The 12,431-nt window shown below is 38.3% G+C and overlaps 1 protein-coding gene across 2 annotated transcripts in view; it reads right to left on the reverse strand.

The window, feature by feature from the left end:
• The window catches only part of LOC149195467 (coiled-coil protein), a 298,652-nt gene that overhangs the window by 216,621 nt on the left and 69,600 nt on the right, over window positions 1-12,431 (reverse strand). For both annotated transcript variants that reach the window (XM_089405326.1, XM_089405325.1), the window contains exon 2: window positions 6,566-6,630. In XM_089405326.1, the coding sequence (XP_089261452.1) occupies window positions 6,566-6,630 (65 nt within the window). The remainder of the gene's footprint in view (window positions 1-6,565; window positions 6,631-12,431) is intronic.

The following is a 12,431-nucleotide window of genomic DNA, read 5'->3' on the forward strand; positions in this document are numbered from 1 at the left end:
CTCCATCATTGCATTCCCTGTGGATTTAAGCTGCAGAAAGCCGATCCAAACACGTTCATGTCGAGGGTATATGCAGACAGAGTTGCTCAGCATTCATCTGCCATCAAAATCCTTTGCTGCGTTGTACGTGGAGGTGGATCGAAATCGCCAGGGTTACGGTGCCTCTTTTCTTCATCGGCTATGATCGTATTACTGTTTATTGTTCCGTTCGCAAACCCTCAGCTCTACGTTCAAGTGAAAATGGTGGCTATTCGGCATGGAAGCTCCAGGTAAGTTTTTGCACTGTTTCATATTTGCTATTTGCCGTCGTCATCCCATTGAAATGCGTTTATGCATCCAGTCACCGAGTTTTTTTTGTTCTGAAGTTTTCGATTCTGTCACGCCATCGAAAAATATAGTGTTACGCCATCGTATTACCCTTAGTCGATCATAGATTTTTCACGTTTTTTTTTTTAAGTTCTTTTTAATTATAGTTTCAAATTATATTATAGCTGTATTTTAAAGGAGTTTTCTTTAGTTTAGTTTTTTGGTTTTGATTTAGATTTTAATTTAGAAATAATATTTATATATATATAGTTTAAATTTCTTTTTTAGGTTTTGGTATAGTTAGGATTTCTTTTAAATTTATTTAAAAAAAAAAAAAAAAAAAAAATTGAAAAGCATAAAAAAAACATCCTGGAAATTTTTGCCAGATTCAGTTGTTTTCCTCAGGGAATTATCATGTTATATCTTTTATGCTGAGATTTAAATTTTCAAGTCTGGATACGAATATGATATCTGGTTAATGATTTATGATTCTCGTGGTTGTTTAAAGCATTCATCTCTTCAAAATTCTCAGTTGCTGGATATCATTTTGGTCATTCTAAGAGCATTGTGAGTTTAACTGATATCTTGCGATGACAAATGATTGCTGTTCACGGTTTATGTTTCTATATCATCTAACAAGTAATCATTTTAACAACAATCTCTTAAGGCACTGATCTGCTAAATTAATCAAATCCTTTTAGTGCTTTTCATATCGTGTCTCCCAACCAATTGGTCGACAGTTGGTCTTCGTCATATCATAGGGTCTACCCCCCTTAGCCGCGGGAGACAGGCTTAAACGGAGAGATTGGGGATCAAAGTGACAGCCCCCGGTCTGAGCGTTGTCGTGTCAATATGCGCGACAACAGGCTAAATACATTGCTACTAGTATGGCCTCCTGTGAAGCTGTTTGGTTGAGGAAGCTCTTTAGTGAGCTATTTGGACATGTGTTGGATACCACCGTGATCTATTGCGACAACCAAAGTGGGATTCATCTTTCTGAGAATCCCGTGTTTCATGACCGCTCCAAGCATATTGATATCAGGTACCACTTTATCCGGGATATGGTACAACGGGGAGCAATAAGGCTCTGTCATATTGGGACTGATGATCAGGTCGCAGATATTCTTACGAAGCCCCTAGGGAAGGTCAAATTCTTAAACTTCTGTGAACGACTTGGAGTCGTGGAGAGACCCTCTTATGAGGATCCCGTATGAGATGTATGTTGAGCTCTGGGAGCTCCGGGGGCTTGGGGTACTTCTTGGAGCGATGAGCGACCATAGGGTGAGTGATTCACCTTCCCCTAGTGGTGCGCAATATACAGGGTGAGTGGTTCACCTTCCCCTGTGATACCCGATGTTGAGATATGCATAGGATGAGTGGTTCACCATCTCCTATGGCATATGAGCAGGATGAGTGGTTCACCTTCTCCTGCCGAAACATCCTACCCATGAAGTCTGAGACTCACGGGAAGTACCTCCCATTTGGCCAATGAGTAGGGAAATGAGGATAGGGACCATAGTACTACCAATGGGCACATCGTGTACTACCGTACTCCCTATGCTAGGATGTCTGATATTGATCCGGGATCAATGGAGGCTGTCTTCGGGTTAAGAGGAGAATGGTATGACACATTCTCAATCATTTCTTCTTCATTATTTCTTCATGGTTCAGCAGAGCAGAGCAAGGATGGTATTGATTGTCAGATGGTTTGGCAGGTGGAGTTCTTCCTAGTTGAGAGTGAGTGTTAAATATGGCAACTAGGACCAAACTCCACCTTGGACAGCTCATATGATGCAGCTGATATTTTTATTGGATTCCTCTCTCCGAGAAATGTAGGATTGATCTAAAGATCATCTCATTCTGACATGTACAAATGGAATTATGAATTTTTTTGTTTATGGACAAATTGTCAAGGTCGGCCAGCGAACTAATGTAGGCTCAGAAGCCCAACAGTGACGTCTATTCATCTTCAACGTTGCATATAAATAGAAAGAGCTTCTTTCTCATTTGGATCACTCCACTTTTCACACATCTCTCTCTCCTCACATGATTGGGTACGGATTTTTGGGCAACCTCTCCACACGTGTGAAGAAGGAGAAAGTCATTTTCTGTTTTGGACATTGACCAGCGTTGACCGAATTTCGAGAAGGGTTTTGAACAGCGTTGACCAGCCAGCGTTGACCTGTTTGACTGCGTTTTGTGAGGGATATTTCTGTTTGGGCAAGCCACATTTCTGGGCATAGAAATCGAGGAAATCCATATTGTTTGACCAGCATTGACTACAGAAGGGTTTGATTGCAGCATTGACCAAGTTTGACTGAGTTTTTCGGAATTGTTTTGAGCTGATTCGGATGACTGTTGGAGGCCGTGTTTACTGGGTTTGACCGAGCTGTCTTGGAGATCAAATTCTGCCCTGTTGACCAAAGTTGACTTTCTGGTTAGGGCTTTCTGTGGCTGCTGTTTGACTAAACAGATTTCACTTTCATTGGGCAAGTGAATATTACATATTGTACTCTTTCTCTCTGCTGAACTTTTGAAGAATAAGAAGAAGAATTGATCAAAGGGTTTCCCCACATTGGGGGTTGTCCCTCGCTGGCGCCACATCTTGTGTCCTCTTGTCTTGGCTTGTCTTCTATTGTTATTGTTTATGTTCTATCTGCATTTTACTATCATGTTAATGTGATTGCTAATCTGGAAATCGATATTGGGATAGTAAGAAAATTGAAGTACATTGCTTTTAAGCATAGAACATACCATTGTTATCTAAAATTAACATCATGCTACATCTTGTTCAGATTTGGGTGAACTTACTCATTCTCTTGATCTCATTGTACTCTGTATCTATGTTGAACAATTGATATCTAATAGAAGAAGAATCTGGTTGGGTTTTCCCTTTGTGGGTTTTGTCCTAGTCATTGGACCTAAATTCTCTGTGTCTCATTTTGTTCTTGGCTATTTTCAATTGTGCATTTGGTTTATGTTCTATCTACAATTGCTTAATTAATATTGTTGCAGAAAGAAATAAGTAATTGTTTCAATATAGAACATCAGAATTTCAACAATTGAATCCACTTAAATAGCCATACTTTTATCAGGATATTTTTCCCCTTGGCCTTGGATGAGAGTTCATCTTGCCGTAGAGCTCATCCCAGGATCATGGACCTAGGTCCCCTCAACCCCGTGTACTCTATAGAGGATGTCATCAGGGTTTGCATCAGTCCCTTCCTTGTGTTAGACAGATATAAGAACACCTTTTCTCCATCCCCCTTCTCTAATTCTACTTTTATTCTAAATATGTCTTTGATGTTCAGCTAGGACCTGATGCCTCGTAGTGTTTCCCTTTTTTGTTGTTACCTAGATCCTACTACTCTCTAGGAGTGTTCTAGACACTCCTATAGTCTGCTAATAAATGATCATACTCTCTGGTCCTGTTGACCTTTTTCTTGGTCATTTGTTGAGCATCAATAAAACATCTTTGTCTCATAGTTATTCGTATCTAGAAAATTTCTAGATGGAGTTAATAGCATTTCAGTCTATTGCAGCTCTAAATGTACAGCCAAATCAGGTCCAAAGGGATGAAAATTCCTTGCTGACCAAAGTTTTCCTGCTGGGGCAGAAAAACAGGGACAACCTGAACTGCCCCCAAAGGGCAGGAAACTGGTTTATAGAGGGCAGAACTGCTCAGGAACCACTTCTGGTACACCCAGACAACAAAAGTGGAAGATAAAAGCCAATGCAAAGTAAGGAGGACAAAGAGGCAAACTCTTCAGAAAGAAAATTTTATTCCCACTCACTGCAGCTTGAAGAAAAAACAAAAAAAAATGTAGTGCTAACACAAAACTATAATTATATCCTTCTACCTTAATCCCCTAAGCATAAAACTATAATTGTATCATTCTTGCCCACCTTAATCCCCTGCCAGTCAACGTACACTGTTTCCAAACAATGGTTTGCTTTGCACTTTTATGGCATATATTTTATTGCCGCATCACATTGACCCAGCTGATCTTCCAAAAGCAGAAGCTAGTTCAAAAACCCTGGAACAAATAATGTTTTTTACTGGATGCGCCAAAGAAGCCTTTTTTTGCTGTATGTTATAAGGCTTCTTCACCATTTTCACGTTAAGGCATTATTTCTAGTAGTTACACTCAAATCAAAAGTTTAATTGCCTAGAACTACCTGTTGAGACCAAGCCTGTAAAAGAAAATGTAATGTCCCAAGGGAATTTTCTTGCCCTAGGGTTACAATATCACAAGATAATCTCTGCTGATCATGACAGTATTCCAAATAGAGATGATATACAGTATACAACGACGTAACCAAGCAGCAGCTTTCACAATACAATAACAGTTCACTTCTCTTTCAATTTTAACAGTTACCCTTAGGGCTATTGCACCAGTAGTTCAGATTGCCTAACATTTGCAACAATGATATTATTGAAAGCACAAGTATAACATTCCACCCAGAGTTCATACAAAGGAACCGGTTTACGAATCCAATATATCCTGTAGTTTAAATTTCTTAATCTAATACTAATGTATCAGACAGACGAGGGTTTCTGTGCCCTAATTATTACAGACCGAAACTCTAAGTCTCAGATGAACCCACTGCTTATGGAGTAAGGGCCTTGCTACCCTTTGATAGACCTTGGTGTCTCAGAGGAAACCTCCCGCTGCCTTAATTTCCCTGAATCAGTAGTTCGGAGGTCAGATGAACCACAGGAATCCACAGAGAAAGTCTCGCTGTCTCACAATCAGACCTTTAGGGACCAAACAACCCACAGAAAAGACCTTTTCTGCTCTAGTGCTTGTTGACCAAAAAAAACCAAAGGGAAATATATGCTTTGCATGCCAAACCAGATAAGAGATGTCTCAAGACGTAGGCTGCAACAGAAATTATAAACAAGAGAAGATTAGCTATGCTGGAATCTCTCACCACCAAAACTAATCAAAGAGAGAGGATTAGCTAGAGTGGGATTACCCCCACCAAAACTAATCAAGGGAAAAGGGGTCTTAAAACACTCAGAGCCGCAGCTCAAAAGAACAGAGATAATCCAATCCAACTCGATAATGATAAAGTGATTCCATCTCTCATTTATTTATAGATTCCTCATGGGGCTCTTTCTTCCTTAATCTAATGTGGGGTTACAAGTGTAGCCCCCAATTTGGGTTTTTGCCCCAGTTACCCCAAATTTACCCAATGTTGCCCCGAAACAATGGATAATGGGTTTCCGTTTTCCCCTTTATAAAAGACTACAGCATATGGGGTTGGATAGACTATTCTGTCCTGCCATGGGAAATTAATCAATAGGGAACATTACAGAAAATGGGCCACCATTCCAACTGGTTATCACTTAGCCAAATATCCTTAAAGCAGTTAGAACTATTGGCAAGTTTTGGGCCCAAGTTCATTTATGAGCACCAGAATGTGATTGTCTTGTAGTCAATTGCAGAAATGACTACCCACTTATTCTCCTTGGGATATGCAATGTTACAACTGTTCAGCACTAAAAATATCATGTTTGAGTACCAAATAAGAGTATGATCCGTGAAAAATACCAAATAAGAGTATGATCCATGAAAAAGCAGTTGTCCTAGCTTTAACTATTCCCTCCCTCCCTCCTTAGGCAACCCCACAGAGATAAGATTGGAACTTATTACCTATTGCCAACCATTCAAACAACTTGCTATCTGATCACGGGCATTTTTGCGAGTCAACTAGTCTGAATATCTTAAGGTTCATTTTTTATATGATAAAAACTTAAAAAGCCTTAAAATAATTTTACAAAAAATAAATTTTGAATAAAGATATGCAACCTCTCTAAACTATAGCACCCTACAGCACAGCCTTGTTAATTCCTTTTTTTGGATTTTGTCTAAAAGATTTGGTGTAACCAAATTCATTGCAAGAAATGGCACCCACCAATAGAAGCATTCTGATCATTTATCCCTCACAATGGAACTTTGTCATAACCTACTGCTTGAATGCTTTGTCTGCCCCAGAAATTTGTAAAATTACACTGATTCTTTTATCTGTAAACTAAATTTCATGTGTAGCAGTCATTCAATCAATAAAAAACCAAGATTTTCAAAAACATTCTACAGAACGAATTCTTGTTATCCATGACAAATTATGAACAAGCTCAGCTATGGAAAAATACATTGTGAAGCCTCATTAGAACCATTTAAGATACAGACCAACTTTATTTCATTTTTTACATTAAAAAGTAATAACCCAAAGAGATCATTGACAAGCTTACTTTATTTTCAGAGCTTCCGCTCTTTTTCCCACCATGTGCAGCATCACTCTCTTTTGCCAATTTCTCTGACAAAACCATAGCAAATCCAATAAAAATAGCATACATTGACAAAATGAGAAAAGTATATGGTGAAGACATTATACCTAAAGTAAATCAAGACAAGCCTAAAAGTGTGATAAAGAATAATCAAGTTACAGGGGCACCTTATCAGCATCCTAATTACAAAAGTCATCATTTTAACCAATCAACTCATCATCGTCATTTTGAGCAAAGAACATCTACCTATTGAAAATGGTTTAAGTTTCACTATTGGCCACGACTAACCTTTCATTTCTAATTTTTGTGTAACGCTGACCATGTACACATAAACTCATAACTCCATTTAGATAAAAGAATTACCTCTTGAATAGTGTATATATACCCAACTCTCATTTCTAATTCACACATCAAGTGATCCTCTTTTATTCCTAATAAAAGTGGTTTGTCTAAGAGCATCATCAAGTGTTCTGCTCTCCCCGTCCAACTTTAACCCCAGATCCATGTTCTCCCGCTCATCCACTCTCTATGACATCCCAGGGCATCCCAGATTCAGGTTACCTCTCCACCCTCTTCATGCTTCTTAATCTTGGGCAATGAACAGCAGCAAAGAAGGATAGTTTCCAGGGTGAGTTCTTTAAGCAGAGTCTTCATGTTCTGGTTCCTTACTTGGGCTGATCTCTTCAACTAGGTGGTCTGTACAGGTTTCCCATCTGCATGGTCACAGCACAACATTCACTTGATACATAAATCGTGCCCCAGCTCAAATCCCAACAATTATTGGACAATCATGGTGGGTCTCACATTCTTATAGCTCTATGCTACATCCCTCCACCTGTGGCTCTCTACGAAGCTTGAGCAGAGGCAACTTAGAGCTACAGGATAGGCTGGATTCTGACCTGAGTAATAGACAGTTGATCACATCTTTATATTCAGAGCCATCATTGAGGAAACCCAACATTGCTCTTTGAAATTTTACTGTTGTTTTGTCAACTTTCAGAAAGCTTTTGACTCTGTCCCCAAGGAGGCTTTATTCCAAAGACTCAGAGACCCTTTTGTCAGCCATCATGTGTTTATATGAATCAGTTCTTGGTCATCTGTGCACATAACATGGGCTCTCAATTTTATCCAGACTACTGTTTGTGTAAAACCAGGTTTCCCCTTCTCCCCCACACTTTTGGGATCTACATTGATGAGCTAGAGTCCTTGCATGAGCACATCCACAACAATGACAGTTGCCTTCTACACCATGTTTTGATTTCTATCTTGACATTTGCAGATGATGTGGTCCTTCTAGCCTCATCCCCCAACGGATTGCAGAAATAGTTGGATGTCCTGGCCCTTTTTATGATCTTCGTCAATTGACAGTAAACCTACGTAAAACCAAGATCGTGATCTTCAACGAGTTGAAGAAAATCCTCTCTAATCAACATTTTTTTTCAAAGGAAAGGAGATCGAGATCACCAACTCATATACTTATATTGGGGGTACTATTCACAAGACCTCGCTCTACATTGCCACATGCACTCCAGCCTCAAATCAACAAGGGCTATGGGTCCTTGGCCCTTCTTGAGAGGCAGTATTTCTGAAACCATTTTCAGGACATATCAGCAAAGATGTCACTCATGGACACTCCTGTCTGGCCCACATTCCTATATGGTTGTTGTTGACCTCTACCGGTCAACTGCCCATGCAGTACTCCCCCCTTTTCTTGGCAAAAAGGGGCAGCACCTGATCAGCATGTCCGTGCCATCCTGCCATCATCAGCAACTTGATCATTTTGATTGTAAACCCAGTCTGCATGTATGAATTGTAAATAATCTTAGCAGACATGAGTCATGTATGTAAATTGCCTAGGTGGACCTAACTTCCTAATGGTAATCTACGTCCCGGAAGGTTTTTCGTCTCACCGATCCATGGATCGGCAGAGTTTTCCTTCAAACCTGACCCCAAAGCCGGGATGGATTTTGTTATTGGAACTTTAGGAGAATCCTAGTGTGTTGATCTGCTAGATTATAGTTGTGTCGCAGAACTGGGTGATTGATGAGGGTCTGTGTTAAGCGGGCTTGTCCCCTTGAGATGTAAGTTGTAAAAGTCATGATGTAATGTGTCTTGAGGGTCGAAAAATGTTTTAAATCCCCTCGTGAGTCCTAAGTCCTAGGTCCTAGGTGATGTTTCCAAAGGTTTAGTTCGATGATCCATTTAAAAAATGAAATAAAATAATAAAATAATAAAAAATTTAAAAAAAATGAAATAAATAAAAAATAATAAAAAAATTTAAAAATTTAAAAATTTAAAAAAATAAAATAAAATAATAAATAATAAAAAATTAAAAATTTAAGTGAATAAATCGACGGATGAGATCAAGAGATGTCTTGATCCTCATCAACGGTCGAGATCATTTCTACATGGATCAATCGAACTAGCCGTTGGATCATTTCCTTTAAATAGGGTGCTAGGAGTCATTTTCGATTCATTCGATCTGTGAGTCAGATACTGAAGAAGCTCTCTTGTAAATCTGTTTCTGGTTAATAAAAGAAGACTTTGGGGTCCATATCTTGCTGGTGTTACTCTCTTGAAATGTTGTGAGATTGTTTCATTTTCTGCATATGTTATTTTCAGCCGTTAATAATAGCTTTTCGTAGAGTACTGTGAGCACAGGTATCTTGTTCACTTGCTGGGGTTTGGATGCTGTTAGGGTTTCTGAAGTAATGGCAGGTATCTCCATTACTTCCTGAGATCTTGCAACATTTCTGCCCTCTTTATTGACAGTTGTTTTGAGCTGTGCAGAAAACATCATTGAAGGAAATGTTGTGGGCGTTCGGGGAAGTTCTCGGCTGAACCAGCCAACTCCCGCAAGCACTTTTTGCTGAGCCCAGTTGGATTTGATCCTGGGTCTATCATTCGGTTTATTTTTCTAAGTTTGCATGAGAAATTTTCTGAAGTTCTTCACAGTGACAATCTGGAATTTCTGTCCTTTAAATATTTTTTGTGCTTACTGCTAAATCTGGCTGTTAAGGGGCCAAATTTGTACATTAATCAACTGTCTTAGGGTTTCTGATCTAGGGTTTTGTATGTTTACTTTACACAGATTTTTTTTGGGTTTTTTGCAGTTGCCCAGGATCGGCCCACAGGCGACTCTCTCAGAATTTTGATGCAAGCTTCATAGTTAAATCTGAATGCAATCAATTTTATGGAAAGATCATCCAACGCCGGATTCCTCAGCATCAGATGCCAGGTAAACTGCGGGTCAAACGACTCAGTATCATAAGGCAGCTGTCAAGCTCAGGAAATATCAAGGAAATAAAGTTGCAGCTGTGGAGGTTTCTCTGTCCGCCGTCAAAGATTTCAAGCCAAATTCGTCATCACGTAGGCAAGCGATTCACGTTTGAGTCTCATTGCATCTCCTGACGGCAGCCGCGTCCTGCTCTCACCTCTGATAAGAAATATAAAGATAATAAGACTGCGTTCGGCTGCCCTGTTTGCAAATCGATCGAGACCAGAAAGCGTGAGCATCAAGTAAGGAACGGCTGTATGCGTTGGTCTTATAGCTTCAAAATACCTATGCGTTATTCCCTTCAATCGTTGCATCACCTGCTGTCTGGTCTATGAACCCGCAAGCCTGCGGATTTAGCGGTGAATGCCAGGTAAAGAAGAACCGATTTCAACCAAACAACTCGGTAGCCTCAGGTCCCGGTTTCCATTTTTTTTGTTGAGGGCGTGATTGCTTACGATCAACAGGAAAAGCATTTCTCTGCATCGATTGACAGGTAATTTCTTGAATCAACTGCGTATAAACGCCAGGTAAACTATTCCTTTCCATCGAAAACCAGGTAAGAGGGTTCAATCCAATTCTAAATCGTTTTGATCTGGTGATTCAGGTTGCGGTTTACGTTTTCCTCACTTAGATTTTCTTCGCAGATTTTTCGATATTGCGTTTCAATATTTGCTGATTTATATTAGATTTCAATATTCGTTGATTTTTTTTTATTAACTTTAGATCAGGTTACGTTAGACTTTTTTAGGGTTCTGTTTATTAATTTTTAGATTTAAAGTTTAGTTTAATATTTTAATTTAGTTAGTTTAAATTTCTTTTAAAAATCATAAAAAATTTAAAATCTAAAAAAGAAAAAGAAAAAAGGGAGATATATAAATTTTTCGTTAAAGTTTAGTTAGAGACTTAGACTTTAATTTAGTTTTGCTTTAGTTTTGAAATTTAAATCTTGTTTTAAAATTTAGCTTTAGTTTCTTTTTAAATAGTTTCAACTTTAAAAAAAAAAAAAAAAAAATGTGAAAATAAAAAATAAAAAAGATTTTATTTAGTTTTTATACTTAGGTTTATCTTTTTGTATAGTTAAATTTTTAGATTTTATTTAGAATAGATCTTAATTTTATGTTTTAGATTATAATTAGATTTTAATTTATTTTCTATAGTTTTAGTTAGATTTTAATATAGTTTTAAATTTTCATTGTTTAGTTTTAATATAAAAAAAAAAAAAAAATAATTAGTTTTATTTTTTTTAGTTTTAGATTAATTTTTTAAATTTCATTTTTTTTTTTTTTAATTGAAAAAAGATTTAAATTTTTTTTTTTGAAAAAATAAAAAAATTTGTGAAAAATTATTTTTGCCAGTTTCAGTGGTTTCCATGTTATATCTTTCATGCTGGGATCTAAATTTTCAAGCCGAGATACGAAATTGATATCTGGTTAATGATTTGCGATTCTCGGGGTGTTTTAAGGCATTTATCTCTTCAAAATTTTCAGTTGCCGGATATCGTTTTGGTCATGTGATTTAGCTGATACCTTTCGATGACAAATGATTGTTGTTCACGATTTACGTTTCTATATCATCTAACAAGTAATCATCTTAACTATAATCTCTTAAGGCACTGGTCTGCTAAATTAATTAAATCTTTTTAGTGCTTATCTTAATCGTATCTCGTGTCTCCCAGCCAACTGGTCGACAGTTGGCCTCATCATCTCACAGGGACTACCCCCCTTAGCTGCGGGAGACAGGCTTAAACGGAGGGATCGGGGATCAGGGTGACAGCCCCCGGTCTGAGGGTTGTCGTGTCAATCCGCGCGACAACATTTTTTGGCGCCGTTGCCGGGGATAGAGTTTTTCTGTCCTTGGTTTTTCAACATCTTTTCATCATTCATCGTTCATCTGTCTATCATTCGTTTGAGCCGGCAACGACAACATTTTTTGGCGCCGTTGCCGTTGGGGGAGCTTTGTTCTCGGTGTTTCAAACGACTTTTTTCTCATTTCTATATTCTTCATCGGGCCGGCAACGCCAACATTTTTTGGCGCCGTTGCCGGGGACAGAGTTTTTCTGTTCCTGGAGTTTCATCTTCTCATCTTTCTCATCTCTCATTTGAGCTGGCAGATTCGACCTTTGGGGGTTATCATTTGGATCTTTCATTGCCTCATCAGCATATCTTCGGTGTGTTTCTTGTTTGGGTGGCGACTCCATTTTCTTATTTTTCCCATACAAGAAGCCTCCCGCATATCTTCTTGTCGTTACTTTTTGGATCCTAGAATCAGATTCATTGTTCAAGTGGCGACTCCACTTCTTTCATCTCTTAATTTTCTTGAGCAGAAATCTCTTTCTATCATCCATTTGATCCCTTACTGTTTATCATGGATTATTCTTGTAAACCATGTCATTTTACTGATAATCTCCATGATCTTCCGAAAGAGGCCATTTCTAAATTATTTAAGTTCTCGGGTGGTGATTCGGTCACTGTTAAACAGCATTTAAACATGTTTACTTGTGTAATGATCTTATATTGTAGATTTCCTCAATATAATCATGAAGATTTCAAGATG

This window comes from Pinus tabuliformis, chromosome 2_2, assembly GCF_031772625.1.
Source record: "Pinus tabuliformis cultivar Carrire ecotype Pingquan chromosome 2_2, CPIR1, whole genome shotgun sequence".
NCBI classification, from domain to species: Eukaryota; Viridiplantae; Streptophyta; class Pinopsida; order Pinales; family Pinaceae; genus Pinus; species Pinus tabuliformis.